Raw genomic sequence first — 18,562 nt, 5'->3', positions numbered from 1 at the left:
TGGCTCGCCGCCCTTGTCTTTCTTTCTCCTCGCCAAAATACAGCTTATATTTCAAGACACTGACTATGTATTATCTATATATAGTCAGATATAATTGTCCACAATAGGCCATACCAGCTCGGCATCATAAACAAAGTAAGCAAACGATTAAATTAATTTACCGAGATTTAAAATGTGAACTAGGAAAGGAAAATGCAGCGATCAGACTAGAATTCGAACCCGGTACCTCCGAACTCTAGATGGACGCTCCATTAGAGCTGCATGAGGCGTGTTCAGGGTGGCATGTGCTAGCAAAAGCGCCCACATGACAATAACTACATGTAGGCGATCCTGAACGGGAGAGTGCGCTCGCACATGCATTCAAAATGACTGCATGCCTCCAATTGTATGTAAACTGTGTAAAGTACATGGAGAGGAGTTTGTGTTCATTTTTCAATGAAAAAAGCATTTAAAATGCATGATTGGCGTAATTTTTATCAGTAAATATATCTTACTGGCATAACAGCGGCGTTAGATAGATTTAATAAGTGTTAGCTAGCTTTGGATAGGCGTTATAGGTAGCCTTGGTAGGCGTTGGGTAGCTTTGAATAGGCGTTATAGGTAGCCTTGGTAGGCGTTGGGTAGCTTTGGTAGGCGTTATAGGTAGCTTTGGTAGGCGTTATAGGTAGCTTTGGTAGGCGTTGGGTAGCTTTGGTAGGCGTTGGGTAGCTTTGGTAGGCGTTATAGATAGCTTTGGTAGGCGTTGGGTAGCTTTGGTAGGCGTTGGTAAGCGCTTGGTAGGCGTTGGGTAGCTTTGGTAGGCGTTGGGTAGCGCTTGGTAGGCGTTATAGGTAGCTTTGGTAGGCGTTGGTTAGCGCTTGGTAGGCGTCGGGTAGCTTTGGTAGGCGTTATAGGTAGCTTTGGATAGGCGTTGGGTAGCTTTGGTAGGCGTTGGTTAGCGCTTGGTAGGCATTTGGTTAGCGCTTGGTAGGCGTTGGGTAGCTTTGGTAGGCGTTATAGGTAGCTTTGGTAGGCGTTATAGGTAGCTTTGGTAGGCGTTATAGATAGCTTTGGTAGGCGTTATAAGTAGCTTTGGTAGGCGTTGGGTAGCTTTGGTAGGCGTTATAGGTAGCTTTGGTAGGCGTTATAGGTAGCTTTGGTAGGCGTTATAGGTAGCTTTGGTAGGCGTTATAGGTAGCTTTGGTAGGCGTTATAGGTAGCTTTGGTAGGCGTTATATATAGCTTTGGTAGGCGTTATAGGTAGCTTTGGTAGGCGTTGGGTAGCTTTGGTAGGCGTTATAAGTAGCTTTGGTAGGCGTTGGGTAGCTTTGGTAGGCGTTATAGATAGCTTTGGTAGGCGTTGGGTAGCTTTGGTAGGCGTTATAGTTTAGCTTTGGTAGGCGTTATAGGTAGCTTTGGTAGGCGTTATAGATAGCTTTGGTAGGCGTTATAGGTAGCTTTGGTAGGCGTTATAGATAGCATTGGTAGGCGTTATAGGTAGCTTTGGTAGGCGTTGGGTAGCTTTGGTAGGCGTTATAGGTAGCTTCGGTAGGCGTTATAGTTAGCTTTGGTAGGCGTTATAGGTAGCTTTGGTAGGCGTTGGATAGCTTTGGGCAGGCGTTATAGGTAGCTTTGTTAGGCGTTATAGGTAGCTTTGGTAGGCATTGGGTAGCTTTGGTAGGCGTTATAGGTAGCTTTGGTAGGCGTTATAGGTAGCTTTGGTAGGCGTTGGGTAGCTTTGGTAGGCGTTATAGATAGCTTTGGTAGGCGTTATAGATAGCTTTGGTAGGCGTTATAGGTAGCTTTGGTAGGCGTTATAGGTACTTTGGTAGGCGTTGGGTAGCTTTGGTAGGCGTTGGTTAGCGCTTGGTAGGCGTTATAGGTAACTTTGGTAGGCGTTATAGGTAGCTTTGGTAGGCGTTATAGGTACTTTGGTAGGCGTTGGGTAGCTTTGGTAGGCGTTATAGGTAACTTTGGTAGGCGTTATAGGTACTTTGGTAGGCGTTGGTTAGCGCTTGGTAGGCGTTGGGTAGCTTTGGTAGGCGTTGGTTAGCTTGGGTAAGGGTTGGGTAGCTTTGGTAGGCGTTGGTTAGCTTGGGTAAGGGTTGGGTAGCTTTGGTAAGGCGTTGGTTAGCGCTGGGTAGACGTTGGGTAGCTTTGGTAGGCGTTGGTTAGCTTGGGTAGACGTTGGGTAGCTTTGGTAGGCGTTGGTTAGCTTGGGTAAGGGTTGGGTAGCTTTTGTAAGGCGTTGGTTAATACTGGTTTGGCGCTGGGTAGGCGTTTGCTATAATTGGTTAGATTTGGTAAGACTTTGATTAGTACTGGTTATGTGTTTGCTATAATTGGATAGGCGTTGGGTAGCTTTTGTAAGGCGTTGGATAGCTTTGACAGGCGTTGGGTAGATGTGGTCGGGCTTGGGTAGATTTGGTAGGCGTTCATTGGTAGACTTGTCTTTCGTACTTTGTTCACACTTAAATTACAACTGTGAAAAAGAATATAAGCCCAACGAATTGATAAGAGTTTCCCTAATTTCTTTTTTGCAAGAAATAGGAATTTGAGTGAAGAATTTTTACCCTTTTTTTTACTGAAAAGCGCACATATAGCATCTACTAGCACTTTATGATGACAGACTTCATGAGGAATCTGAACTTAAGTATCTGTTATAACATGCAGTTATTAAATTTATCATTGCCAGGTAAACAAAACGTAATGACATGTAAGTGGTATAGATGTAATGATTTGACGTCATTGACACCTCCGTGTATTGCTAGTCTGGAGAGGGTCCAGCGTAAGACTGTCATAACCGGTGATTACAAGATCAGAGAAGTGAACAAATATGCTTTAGGGATCTGGACATGACTCCGCTTTCAGAGCGCAGGCAAATGCTTCGTCTTGCCCTATTCTTCAAATTAGTCGAAGGCACATTACCATCTTTGCCTTCACAGAACTGCATAACATCGGAGAGGGAGCACGAGAGATTTCAGCGGGTTCTCCTATTATAACAACATCGCAAAGCATTCACGCAACCACAATAGAATATTTATGCGAAAATGGAAGAATATAAGAACTCTTTCTTCCCTCGCACCATCATCGCCTGGAACCTGCTTGACGAGAAGAACGTCAATAACACCACTTATGAGACCTTCAAGGCCTCAGGCTTTGCTGGACTCAGCAATACTAAGTGTCTACCCCAATATGCATTATACAGGACTACTTTGTAACTATCTAATTATAAAGTCAGTGTGAAGTCATGGACTTTTTGTAACGTGAAAATGGAAATGACTCATTGGTTCCTTTTTTCATTTGATGTGTATAATTTGAATGAGGTATATTCGAAAAATTGAAATTTAATATGATTCAATTTGATTTTTCTGTATTTAGAAAAGGGATCGTCCTATTCCTGTGAGATTTTTGAAGGATTCTGCAACAATAATCAAAGTTCCCATCACATTCCTAATAAACCTATCAGTATCTGATGATATAGTACCTGATGATCTAAAAACAGCTGAAGTCATTCCTTTATTTTAAAAGAACGACAGACTTCAGGCTGAAAATTACACACCTGTAATTATCCTAGAAGCTTAGCATTGTGTCATTTTTTTTTTAGAAAAAGATGTCTATACTCAATAAGAACAATTTCTTGTAAAAAATGATCTGCTGTATGATTTTCAATATGGCTTCAGGAAATCTTACTCTGCTGACTCCTGTCTTATATCTACCTTATGTACTATGGAAATTTCAAATATCTAAAGGTTTATTTACCGACATGGTTTTATTAGACTTACAAAAAGCGTTTGACACAGTTAATCATTCTATATTGTGAAAAATTAAAGATAATTTGTGTAGAGTCATGCAACTGGTTCAAATACTACCTAGACAAAAGATCTCAGCTAATTAGTGTCAATGGGGTTCACTTCTCAGTAGTAAACAACATCAGCTGTTTATTAGGCCAGTTTTGTTTTTGGTTTATATCAATGATATGGAAATAATTAATAAAGTATTCGAAATTCGTATAAATTATTTTTTATGTAGACGACATAACAGTGCTATCCTTTTCTCGCATAAATGTCCCAAAACAACATCATCTAAACTATCTATGGTTTTGAAATCCCGTCATAATTATTATTATCGAAGTAAAGATTACAGAGTTACCTCCCTTGTAGTGTTAATTGAATAACTATAAAGTACTGTTTGATAAATCTTGCTTTTCAAAATGCTGTGTATTTTTCAGCACAGCATAATAATGGCATGTTAGGGATACGCCCAACATACAGGCTGCAGATGTTTAATTAAAAGTATAATTTCTTGTAGTCCGGATTTCTTCCTCCGCCATTCTATCGTATATTACACTGTACGAGAAAAAAGGGAAAATGGCGGACAGGAAGTCAAACTCAAAAGAAAAACAATGTCAAAACTTTGTACAGTTTGATCTTCGATTCTCGTGTATGGTCACAGAATGACCGAAAGTATTCCAGGTGGTAGACAAAGATCATCATCCGTCGGTAATGTGTTTGAAGAAGACTTCAATGACGATGGATTCGATCCACTTTCAGACCGCCATCGAAAGTTTAGCCAAAGTCTACATCTGGATAGTTTAAAAGCGAAAAACGGTACTGGTATCGAACGTGTTGAACAAACTCGTGAGGATCCCGATAATTTTGCAACACTGCCTACAAAGGCAAAGCGTCGTACAAGACCTTCTTTCAAATCTGTGAAAAATTTGATGGGCAGGCTTATGAATAGTTCGAATTCATGGACAGCAAATCGACGAGAAGATGACAGTCGGGTTGGTTCTAAAGGGGGGATGACGCAGAGTTCGAAACAGCGGGATGACCGAACGCCCGAAATTCCATATACAGAATCTACCTCGCGCCCCCTCGTTACCAAATCATCAAAACAGCCAGATATCTTTTTTGGTGACGAGACACCTGGCACGATTGGAATACACAATCATGGCAACACTTGTTTTATGAATGCAGTTCTTCAGTGTTTGAACAATACTGATAATTTTGTTGAATATTTCATAAGACAATTGCACAAAGATGACCAGAAATCATCGACGAGAAGACTTGGGTTTCGTAATGTTCATAACGTAACAGAGCAACTTGGAATACTCTTAAATAGTCTCTGGACTAATAGATACCACCATGATGTGTCGGACAGTTTTAAAACAGTTGTTGGGAAATTCAATAGCCAGTATAAAGGAACATCTCAACATGATGCCCAGGAATTCCTTCTCTGGTTATTAGATAGAATAAATGAAGAATTTAATGCAAATAGCAAGAAAAAAACCAAGCAGGTATCATATTTTTTGTGAATATTTGCACGATCCGGGATCCCGGCCAGTGATGTGGTCAATTCACATGTACAGTAAAAGAAATGATATTGAATTTGTTGTGAATAATATTTTGATTAGTTTAATGTACATGTCGTCATCACTAACTCAAAAGCTGCAAAAATATATACCTTCATATGCTATTATGATTTTTTATGATGAGACTTTAGGAAAATTTCAAATATTTATATGAATTATTTGGAGAATATAAAGGGTGGCTAGCCTGAAACTTGCTGCATGTTGATGTAATTATAATTACTGACTAATGTGATAAATGGAAAAAATGAGATTATATATATATGAATGGAAAGAATTTGTAGAGTTATAATTAACCGTTAACGTTACTGTCAATAATAACCTGTTGTATTAATGAAGAAATTCACATTTAATTTTTTTTTCTTCATTTTCAGCATTATCATTTATAAATTTTTGAGCTAGTAATTATATATATAATGAAACAAAAAATGTCTGTATTTGTAAAAATATTTAAGAAGATAATTATATTTTCCCATTTTTTCTGTTAGCTTGATGGGGATCAAACCAGTTTACCTGGGACCAATTGTCAGATAATACAGATCCATGTAATTATAATAAGCTGTTGGTTTTCTTTTACAAACAGATTTCTGGGAAGAAACAGAGTGACGAGGAAGCAGCAGAAGAAGTTTTGTCCACCAATAATGGCAGCCCACTGTATAATTTGTTTCAAGCACTGTACCGTTCATCGCTACAGTGTCCCAACTGTGGCAAGCAAAGCAACACATTTGAGAACTATCTATGTTTGTCTTTACCTCTTCCTAACAAAGTCATGCGACCTGTCTACATCATTTTGGTAGAGGCAGTAGAAGTGAACAAACCACCTAAGCAGACCAAGATAGGACTGCGACTCAATGCATATGGCTGTGTCAAAGATTTACGACAAGAAATTTCAAGCTGGACAAAGATAAAAGAAAAATATGTTAGTACTAAGTATACCTTGCACATTGACATAACTTAAAGAGGTTTCTCTTAAGCTTCCAGCCAGTAGTTTTAAATAATCTACAGTACTTACTGTATATATGCAGAACTCGTGATCATTCCCCACTGTATTGAAAAACCTGATCGTGATAGGACTGAGATTAAGAGTTACCAGTATATGTCTCTCACATATATACATGCCCTTGGCCAGCTAGCTGTCCATGTGTCATTACATCCAAAACATATCTCCAATCTGTATCCACACCCACTTTATTGTATATACGTAGCTCATGTGTGATAGTTATGCATACTGAATTCAGGTTTCTGTATATGCTCATCTTATAATTAATACAAAAAAGATGTAGTCATGTGTTCCGCACTACTCTTTGGTAATAGGGACAGCATATCTTGTGTATAGAATATATACTCTTGCTTACATTTGCCAAATTTCATATGGCTACTTCTTCAATTGGAGAAAGCTTGTACTTAAATTCCATGTTCTAATTCCCAACTGCATACTGCAGGGGCTCTTTCATTTGGTTGTATCCATGATTTTTCAGAGCAAACTCATTTACTGCAAAATTAGTTCACCTACATATTCAAAATTTATTAAATTTTGCAGACATTTTTCTTATCTTGTAATTGTTATGCCTGGCAGTCAATGCCACGCCTTAATTTGTGTGTTATCATATCTGAAAGACATTATCTTTATTCTGTACCTTCAGCATTTGCTTTCTTGAAAAAAATCCTATTTAAAAGTACATTTTGATATATATTTATATGATAAGTAAATATTGAAATATTATGTAATTAATAAGTTGTGATATTGTAAACTTCTGACAGTTATGACATTTTCTTTTGATGTCATTTAAGAGCCAATTATAAAGTATGAAATGATTAACGGCTTGTGTGAAACTTATGTTAATCATATTGTTTCAATTTGTATTTTGCAGTTGGTGTTGTGTCAGATTTATGACAATGGATTCAGAAACCCCTACAGGGATGACCAGCCATTGACAGACATTCCTGAGTCGGAGAATGTATATGCTGTGGAGATGTGGTGTGCTGGGGGGTCCCCCACAGGAGAAGGACATCAGCAGTTTGAACAGTCTTATGTTTCAATATTACTGATTCACACACAGCGAGAATCAAATCCTACCAAATAGTAGGTCTTTATATGTCCTACTCACAGTTGCTGGATAATTCCAATAATTGACTTGTATATGTCACAAGCAATATTAAAAACACAATATCAATACCATATAAAAAGATCACAAATGATCAATTACCACATACACTTGAATAACTAGAAACTGATTTTGTTTTACCTTATCACCCATGCCAATTTTTGTTTGCTGATCATGATGTCATAATCTAATAAACTGATGGGACATATGTTATGAAAATATAATTTTTTGCTCCTGTCTTCAATGATATGCAAACATTCAGAAATTCAGCAACATTCCTTCAGAATAGCCCAGATAGTTTTGTTTTTTTGTTTTTTTGTTTTTGTTTTGGGGTGGGGGGTTTAGAATATAAAAGTTAAAACACATTTTACCTGGTATCAAATTACTGTAGTGATGATAGGAATATTTCTTCAGTCTTTTGATAATAAATCAAGTGTTTCCGAAAAAAAGGTGATCAGCTTAATTATTACCCTGGTAATTATATTCTTTGATTTAAAAAACAATATATAGGTGAGCTATCTGGTATGACACATTGAACATGTAAACTCCTTTATTCAATAAACACCATTTTACTATCATGGTAATGTTGAATTTGGTAAATTAATTACTATTTGGATTTAGTATTTAAAGAGTTCACCAAATAAAACAAATGATAATTTTTTTTTTTTTTCAGTTTAAGATTCTGTGCCCCACAGATCCTGAGAATTCCCAGAGATGTTGATAATCGTGGCCTGCAAAAAGAAATCCTTGCAAACCTTGGTCCCTGTGTCAAAGAGGGTCTTCTTGGTCAGGTATATAGTTTTTGGAAGAATTCCTGTGTAATACGTAGATATTTTCCATTACTGTATATATGCACACTAGAATATATCTTGTGGGTACATGCACACTAGAATATATATTGTGGGTACGTGTACACTTGAATATATCTTGTGGGTACATGTACACTAGAATATATCTTGTGGGTACATGTACACTTGAATATATCTTGTGGGTACATGTACACTAGAATATATCTTGTGGGTACATGTACACTAGAATATGTCAGATGGGCAGGAGTTCGAATCTCCAATTGGACATGAAAAGATATGAGTCACCTGCCTGACCATGTTGGTTTTCTCTGGGTTTCCTCCAACAGTAATAAAAAGAACCCATGTGCCTTCCATCCAGACCTACAAGCATGATTAGTATATAAAGTTGGTAAGACTTGTTTCGCAATTGTTGTAAAACAAATAAAGTTTACTCTTTTTTAGAATATAATTACTATTAGTTTATTTATAGCTGGTAGATATGACTGCCAGGGGTTTATAGTAGTTCCTTTTCAGTGTATGTATTGTATGTGAGAAATATTTAGCAGGTTGTAAACTTTCACAGAAAGTGAAGACAGTCAGATAGTCTAAGTTTTGTGAGACAACTCATATTTTACAAGTGAGTGCGCTCCATATATAAAACATTAAAATTTTGGAATTTAGTATGTTTAATTGATAAACCTATCTCTTTGACTCTGATATTATAAACAGCTTTGGACAATTATTGTTCAAACTTCTTTTTTATGGAGGCGTTTACGCCTGCCATATAACAATCACCTACGAGTTGTGACGTCACAATCTCTCACTTTCATTTTCGCTATATTTCCTTTCACAGTTCATTTTGTAGTTTCTTTCGGTTCATATATGATGTAGTTGAACTATATATACATTTATGATAACTATCAAGACTACAAATCAAGTGCTATTACATGAAAAAAGGTATATTCAGTATAAATTTCTCTTCGGCGGAAGCCCGGAATTTGAGACCTCTGGTGGTAATTTCTGTAACTAGGGGTAATGATTCGCTTATACTATTAGTTCCAAGTATGAGGCACCTCATTGTAGTCCGTCATTCAAAGTAGATGTGCACAGAAATGTATTAACTATGCTGATAATGTTGTGAACATTTCGGGAACTATTTTGAATAAACAATAAGAATAATGTCTTGTAAATATCTACACCTGCATCGATTTTTGCAAATCTATATCGAAAATACTGTTTGAAGGGAGATAACTGCGAGATTCTGACGTTACCTTACAGAGGACACTTGTTTAACTACTAGGAATAAAGATGGCATAACAACCAAGCGCAGACAATTCCCGATTTTCATAATACCCTCCAGGTTTTGGCTAACAACATATCTTTTGTTTACAACTTGGTAGTTTGTTCACGAGATTTTATGAGATTTGGTCCGATATTTAGCGATCACGTGTTCCGTCTGTTTACGTGAGCGAGCACTCTGTCAAAATGGAGGCACGTGGACACGGGCTTCACACGAAGCATCAAAGTGTGATGTTTGTCGCTAGAAATTAATATCTATCAACATGAATTAAAGGCAAGTTGCTTACAAAGTTTAAATCTGTTTGTTGACCCACTGAAATAAGCGTTTGTTTATTTAGGACGAAACTGTTTACGATAAGTTGTTCAAGCCTGGCCAGACCACAAAATCACAATATCTACTGCGATTATAGTCCGAATTTTCTGACGATCTTGCTATATACTATATGCAGACTTTAATCAGCTTTAAGGCGATATCAACACCAGAACCCTTCGGATTACTGCGATAACTGATCGAAGTCCCTGTGTTTCAAATCTATGAATCGGTAGACCTAGAGTGATCTACGTGATGGCGTGATGGAATTCGATCGTTTATTTTTTAAAACTAAGAAAACTGGCACATATCTGTCGTGGTGGTCATTTGTGCTGTACCTTCCCCGACAGAGACAATATACATAATCTGGGGTTTTGCGATAAGGTTTACTGCAGTAGCTACTCGCACTCGTAATATATATGAAAATGCTAAATTATTATTGAACCAGCTTGTCTTATTTATATATTATTCAGCTCACGATTCAACCTTTTCATGTTTTCATGTAATATATATACATGTATACATTTGTATGCACCAAGCTGTGAAATGTTTGTATTACATAGAATATTTAAACAACACAAAGTAATTGTAGATTAACAAAATGTATACCAATTGCATTTTAACCTATTAGTACAACTTTTTGTTGTTTTCATGTAATATAACTTTTTGTTGTTTTCATGTAAAATGATACATACATGTATATCTATTGGCAATCGATATATCAAATCCATATAATATAAGACTTTCTCAAATATCAATATTCGTCATAACTTTCAAAATAAATCTATATTTGCTTTTGAAATTTAATTAAAAATGTTTGATTTTCATGTCACAAACAAATCCCTTAAAATGCTCATCAATCTCATTATTGGTCTCCAGAAAGTGTGAAAATAAATGAAACTTTTTTGTCAATAATTCTATTTATTATGAGTTCATGTATAACCATTTAGGTTTTTTCCAATGTTGACCTTTAAAACTATATATATATATATACAAGCAACAATCTGTGGGATGTCAAATATGGAAGGCTATAGCTGTTTCAGGATAAATTGCCAAAAATGCTTATAAGTACTGTTTCTTATCACGGATCACATATATTGGGTTTTTGACTATTATGTGTTATTGCTACTTAAGTGTGAATTTTTTCGGCTTAAGTGATAATGTATTTCTTTGTACTTATGTGCAACAGACATCACGAGAGTTTAGTTCTCCTACATATAATATTGACTCCTACAAAAAGAAGTTGAGTGATCATGAGTGGTTGACTATGAGAGGCATTTTATCAAATCTCATATTGACCATACTGATTGCTCATGATCATATTTCATCCGGCCTAGTAAACTCTAGAGAAAACATCTTAATTTATGAAAGTAGCTAACTCCTTTAATGTATGTGTAAAAATTAAGTATATATATATATCGTACAAAACATCAAACTTCTAATATGGTAGATATGAAACATACATTAAGGCTGACTGCCTGATAATATAATACAATTTGTACAGAGTTTACAATCCTTTGACATTCAGCTCATAATATACACCATTATAATTTGATCTGTCGCCATGCGTCGGTCTTCTTAAGACCAAGATATCGCAGAATGGTGTACAAAAGGTTCTTAAGCTGTTTTATCAAAATTGTTAATTTCATGGCCCCCTATGTGTCGCATTATCCCTGGGGAGAGGATACATTTTACTATAGTTTATATAGGAAACTCATCACACATATTTTAGCATAATTTGTTTCATTTTCATTGGAAATTGGTTAGCACGTGGTTAGGGCAAACTTTCCTCAATGATTTATTGTCAGAGAATGTCAAGGCCAATGACTTGTTATGGGTTTGAATGTCAAAAATAAAAATCTTATATTGATTTTTTTTTTCATTTCATATGAAAGAACATAGTCCACTGAAACAGAATGTGCATATTTTAATGTCATCAGATAAAAATATGGCAGAAAGATATGGCACTTGGAAAAGAATCATAAAGCTATTTTCTCCAGCCAAAATTAAAAAATAATCCAAAATTGCAGAATAAAGGTTTCTGCTCTTTTATCTATAATATACACATGAAGGCTTGATGTTTGGAGCATCGATAACGTATGGCTGGCTACAAATGTTATACTTATATTTGACCTTGACCTTCATTCAAGGTCACGGGGGTCAAATGATGAAGAAAATTCAAAGTTCTTTCAAAATTATTAATTTGGGTCACATTTTAAAGAATCAGCCCTTTTAAAGGTGTGTGCAATGTATCAAGGTCAAATAATCAAAATGACGCAGATATGGCACTTTTAAAAAGAAATTCCTACCAAAATGAAAAAAATGACCCAAAACTGCACATACACATGAAGGCTGGATATTTGGCAAACAGATACATGTAACATGTGTAACTGGCTACAAATATTGAGTTTATCTCTCTGACCTTGACCTTCATTCACATTTTAAAGAACCGGCTCTTATGAAGGTGTGTGTGAAGTTTCAAGGGCAAGTTATCAAAAATGATGTAGACATGCCCTTTAAAGAATGTTTTCTTGCCAAAATAAAAAAATTATCCATAAATTGCAATTCAATTGTTGGCTCAAAAGGGGTCAATTTGGCCTAATTGACATAAATAACTTCTTCTCTGAAACTAAGCAATCGATATAGCTCATGCATGACTGGTAGCATCCTTTTGGGTAGGGATTCAAAATTGTAAAAATGGTGGGGTTGACCCCCGGGGGGCAGGGTCAAAAGGGGTCAATTGGTTTCTCTGAAACTAAGTTATGGATATAACTCACATTGGTGTGTAGCAATCCCTATGGGGTTGTACCTTAAGTCAATTTCATTTCATGGATTAATTGCACAATTTGGTATAAAACCTACATTTGTATGGTAGCTTGGTTATGGGGTTGGTATTCAAAATTCTACAAATGTTGGGTTTAACCTCCCGGGGCTGAAGGATGGGACCAAAATAGGTCAATTTCGCTAAATTGACATTTTTAGAATAACAATAAACCAATGTACATGTACCCATATAAAATGCTTATGATATATTGACATAGAAATACCAGCGACAAATAAATATAAGCATCATTCTTGTTTCATATCTCATAAAACCAGGTGAGCGATACAGGCCCTCTGGGCCTCTTGTTTTATCTGTGAAACCATTCGGATCCCAACTCCATAATCTTGCTGGACACCAAGAGATGAACACAATCCTGATGTAAAAATAGGCCCAAGGGACTTATACAATCATATTGAATTGATATCAAATATGAAAGTTTTCAATATTTTGCATGTAAAACGCTTTATATTTATATACAGTACCTATAGCTACTAGGCTATTATCTACATCTTGGTGGTAAATTAAAAAGCAACAAATCACAAATCACAATTTATTGTTTAATATTGACATTGGATCTATTAAATTAGATGGAATTGATATCTAATTTTGAAATAATTGTCCTTAAAAATGAGGTCTTTGTTAAAAAAAAGTGTAATAACTTTTAAAAGCTGTCAATCTAATTTTGATATTATTCTAAGATCAAAATAGAAAGGAATAAACAATTTTGTTTACAAGATATTGAAAGACATTGCACACTTTCAACAAAAAAAGTAGCAGACACTCCCTGTATTTTCAATACATATCGTGCATTACTATAACTTATTGAAATGCATATCTTATTGTTTCGACGTTTCTAATACCCAGGCCTATAAAATATAAGTTTGTTTTAAACACATAAATGCAAATTTTGAACTACTTAAGTATAAAAGATGGTTTAAAGTATGAATGTTAATGACATGTACCTAAGTAGACGTTGATTTGAAAAAATTTTAAATGTTTGACTTTTTAAGTAAAGGTTTGATTGAAATAAGAAATGTTTAACTACTTTTAGAAGTAGGTTTGCAACTTTTAAGATGGTTAAAACCATTATGTACATCGGAACAGTCTAAACCATTACATTCATCAGGACTGTGAAAACAATTATGTCCGGTTGGTTTGACACATTTAAGTGGAAATGTTTAGTCATGTTGGTATCAGTTTAATTTGTATTCTTGCTTTATTTCAAATATCTCCTTTTACATCTGACTAACGCCTCCTACAGTACTTTCAGTACTTTGATTTTCTTTTTCGGCAGATTTTACAGTGTCCAAAATCAGGGTCTTTTTTCAGAAGGTGAAAAATGAAAAAAATTGTTTATCATTGATAATAAATAATCTGCTGTTTTCCCACAGAAGTTGGATACACTTTTTCGTCTGAGACTCGTTAGTGGCAGTGCTGCACGTGATTATCTCCCCCTGGATGTTGAAATGCCTCTGTATGTCCAGAATGTAGACAGGTATGCAATGTCTTTTAATTTCATTGTTACATTTTTTTGTTAGGAACACCATTAAATGTTAAATCACAATTTGTTTTGTTTCAATTGAAGGGCTTTGTCAAACTACCGCTCGGAATATGGTCCTCCACACATCAAACTTGTTGCCGAATGGGATCCAGCTGTCAAAAAGAAGTAAGAGAATTTTGCCAGTTATTTAAAAAAAAAAAAATGAAATACACCAATTTAAAATTATCAATGAAGACATGAATTCCATATCACTGTATTTAAGGATTGTCCTTCTTAGCAAAGAATAATGTGCACATGTATATTATTATTCTTGGATAATATATCAGAATTTTGTTTGGGATCATTAGATTTAATACTTGATTTTGTCTGAAGAATCCTTGTGTGAAAGGGAACCAATTTTGTATAAAAGGTGTGTCTAATCACAACCTATTCTGATTAAGATAACATCAAGTTATCCTGAATCATTTTAGGGTGGTTAGCCATGATATTGAAACTGTAGATGAACACCCATCATATCGTCAAGTACGCCAGCACCAGCATCCAGAGCCAATCTCCCTTGATGAATGTCTTCATCTCTTTACTAAACAGGAGAAGGTAGGTGTTACTTGATCCCACCTGTAACTTATCTGTTTATAGAAATTTTACTGTTTTCTAATGTCTCCATTTGAATTCAACCTAAAATCGGTGGCTTAGATCATCTGAAATAAATTTTAAACTACGTGTACATAGTTCAGTCTCACGCATAGAATTGTGGGATCGCCAGATTTTGATTGACAGGTCAGTTCGACCAATCGCGTGACGCGTTACAAATAATTTCGGCGACACATGAAACCGCCGCCATTTTGCCCGTCACTGTCGGACTTTTCTGAAGTGTCACAACAATGGTGAAAAGATGCTGCTGGGGTACCTGTAACACGGACAGCAGGTTCCCCGACCGTCTGGAAGGTGGGGTGACATTTATACCCTTTCCTAAACCCGGCAGGAGTTTGGAAAAATGCAAAGAATGGATAAGACTGTGTGGCAGACCACAATCACAACTGAATGAAGAAATCTTGCGTGAGCGTAGTAAAGCCAAACACCTGTTTGTCTGTTCTAAGGTAATATTGATATTTCAATGTCATATCCTCTTTATATAAATGATAATGTAGTAACTACTTTAGATGACTGCCATGCTCACAGAAATAGGTCGTATGTAGCGTATGCGTACATGTGTGTGTGGGGGGGGGGGGGGGGGGGGGGGGATGTACGATACCATACGAATTGTAAAGTATTTCTACCGAGTGTTTGAACATGTTTAGCACAGTGCATGTTTCTATAAGAAAAAATCAGCCACAGGGACATGCGTACGCTTGAATCACAAGGACATGTCTAGTCCTTATATACAGCATAGGTAATTCTGACTATTTTTTAATATTAGCTGTTGTTTACATTTTATGACTGTATATATATCCTATTTAAAGATTTATTTTTAAGGCTAAAGCAGTTCAGCTCTATGATTTAATAACAACTAACTCTGGCTGAATTCATTTCAATAACAGAAATATTGTCAGACTACCGGCACTGTCCAATCTATAGATCTATCAAAATGAATACTTTTAGATGGATATGACACCTGAGACAGCATACATGTATTTAAAAAAAAAAAACAGTAAATGAAATAAAATCCTCTCTGATGCACCTTACACATATAGTACCACAAAAATATAAATTATATAATATATATACTATTTAATAAAATGACTTTACCCATGCTTACTGGGAATCAAATTTTTCCTTTGTTAAAAAAAAGTGTAATAACTTTTAAAAGCTGTCAATCTAATTTGATATTATTCTAAGATCAAATAGAAAGGAATAAACATTTTGTTTACAAGATATTGAAAGACATTGCACACTTTCAACAAAAAAAGTAGCGAAGACACTCCCTGTATTTTCAATACATATCGTGCATTACTATAACTTATTGAAATGCATATCTTATTGTTTCGACGTTTCTAATACCCAGGCCTATAAAATATAAGTTTGTTTTAAACACATAAATGCAAATTTTGAACTACTTAAGTATAAAAGATGGTTTAAAGTATGAATGTTAATGACATGTACCTAAGTAGACGTTGATTTGAAAAAATTTTAAATGTTTGACTTTTTAAGTAAAGGTTTGATTGAAATAAGAAATGTTTAAACTACTTTAGAAGTAGGTTTGCAACTTTTAAGATGGTTAAAACCATTATGTACATCGGAACAGTCTAAACCATTACATTCATCAGGACTGTGAAAACAATTATGTCCGGTTGGTTTGACACATTTAAGTGGAAATGTTTAGTCATGTGGTATCAGTTTAATTTGTATTCTTGCTTTATTTCAAATATCTCCTTTTACATCTGACTAACGCCTCCTACAGTACTTTCAGTACTTTGATTTTCTTTTTCGGCAGATTTTACAGTGTCCAAAATCAGGGTCTTTTTTCAGAAGGTGAAAAATGAAAAAAATTGTTTATCATTGATAATAAATAATCTGCTGTTTTCCCACAGAAGTTGGATACACTTTTTCGTCTGAGACTCGTTAGTGGCAGTGCTGCACGTGATTATCTCCCCCTGGATGTTGAAATGCCTCTGTATGTCCAGAATGTAGACAGGTATGCAATGTCTTTTAATTTCATTGTTACATTTTTTTGTTAGGAACACCATTAAATGTTAAATCACAATTTGTTTTGTTTCAATTGAAGGGCTTTGTCAAACTACCGCTCGGATATGGTCCTCCACACATCAAACTTGTTGCCGAATGGGATCCAGAGCTGTCAAAAAGAAGTAAGAGAATTTTGCCAGTTATTTAAAAAAAAAAAAATGAAATACACCAATTTAAAATTATCAATGAAGACATGAATTCCATATCACTGTATTTAAGGATTGTCCTTCTTAGCAAAGAATAATGTGCACATGTATATTATTATTCTTGGATAATATATCAGAATTTTGTTTGGGATCATTAGATTTAATACTTGATTTTGTCTGAAGAATCCTTGTGTGAAAGGGAAACCAATTTTGTATAAAAGGTGTGTCTAATCACAACCTATTCTGATTAAGATAACATCAAGTTATCCTGAATCATTTTAGGGTGGTTAGCCATGATATTGAAACTGTAGATGAACACCCATCATATCGTCAAGTACGCCAGCACCAGCATCCAGAGCCAATCTCCCTTGATGAATGTCTTCATCTCTTTACTAAACAGGAGAAGGTAGGTGTTACTTGATCCCACCTGTAACTGTCTGTTTATAGAAATTTTACTGTTTTCTAATGTCTCCATTTGAATTCAACCTAAATCGGTGGCTTAGATCATCTGAAATAAATTTTAAACTACGTGTACATAGTTCAGTCTCACGCATAGAATTGTGGGATCGCCAGATTTTGATTGACAGGTCAGTTCGACCAATCGCGTGACGCGTTACAAATAATTTCGGCGACACATGAAACCGCCGCCATTTTGCCCGTCACTGTCGGACTTTTCTGAAGTGTCACAACAATGTGAAAAGATGTGCTGGGGTACCTGTAACACGGACAGCAGGTTCCCCGACCGTCTGGAAGGTGGGGGTGACATTTATACCCTTTCCTAAAACCGGCAGGAGTTTGGAAAAATGCAAAGAATGGATAAGACTGTGTGGCAGACCACAATCACAAACTGAATGAAGAAATCTTGCGTGAGCGTAGTAAAGCCAAACACCTGTTTGTCTGTTCTAAGGTAATATTGATATTTCAATGTCATATCCTCTTATATAATGATAATGTAGTAACTACTTTAGATGACTGCCATGCTCACAGAAATAGGTCGTATGTACGTATGCGTACATGTGTGTGTGGGGGGGGGGGGGGGGGGGGGGGGATGTACATACCATACGAATTGTAAAGTATTTTCTACCGAGTGTTTGAACATGTTTAGCACAGTGCATGTTTCTATAAGAAAAAATCAGCCACAGGGACATGCGTACGCTTTGAATCACAAGGACATGTCTAGTCCTTATATACAGCATAGGTAATTCTGACTATTTTTTTAATATTAGCTGTTGTTTACATTTTATGACTGTATATATATCCTATTTAAAGATTTATTTTTAAGGCTAAAGCAGTTCAGCTCTATGATTTAATAACAACTAACTCTGGCATGAATTCATTTCAATAACAGAAATATTTGTCAGACATACCGGCACTTGTCCAATCTATAGATCTATCAAAATGAATTACTTTTAGATGGATATGACACCTGAGACAGCATACATGTATTTAAAAAAAAAAACAGTAAATGAAATAAAATCCCTCTCTGCATGCACCTACACATATAGTACCACAAAAATATAACTATTTATAATATATTATACTATTTTAATAAATGAC

General features: G+C 35.6%; 1 protein-coding gene across 1 annotated transcript in view; it reads left to right on the top strand.

Moving 5' to 3' along the window:
• The first annotated feature begins 4,352 nt into the window (after positions 1-4,352).
• The window catches only part of LOC117324727 (ubiquitin carboxyl-terminal hydrolase 43-like), a 39,893-nt gene continuing 25,683 nt past the window's right edge, over positions 4,353-18,562 (top strand). The window contains exons 1-7 of the mRNA XM_033880624.1: positions 4,353-5,278; positions 5,934-6,269; positions 7,222-7,433; positions 8,129-8,246; positions 14,068-14,171; positions 14,262-14,342; positions 14,648-14,771. Of these exons, the coding sequence (XP_033736515.1) occupies positions 4,436-5,278; positions 5,934-6,269; positions 7,222-7,433; positions 8,129-8,246; positions 14,068-14,171; positions 14,262-14,342; positions 14,648-14,771 (1,818 nt within the window). The 5' untranslated portion in view covers positions 4,353-4,435. The remainder of the gene's footprint in view (positions 5,279-5,933; positions 6,270-7,221; positions 7,434-8,128; positions 8,247-14,067; positions 14,172-14,261; positions 14,343-14,647; positions 14,772-18,562) is intronic.

Source organism: Pecten maximus, chromosome 1, assembly GCF_902652985.1.
Source record: "Pecten maximus chromosome 1, xPecMax1.1, whole genome shotgun sequence".
NCBI lineage: Eukaryota > Metazoa > Mollusca > Bivalvia > Pectinida > Pectinidae > Pecten > Pecten maximus.
Note: the sequence above shows the minus strand (reverse complement) of the source record. Positions and strands in the feature narration are given on the sequence as shown.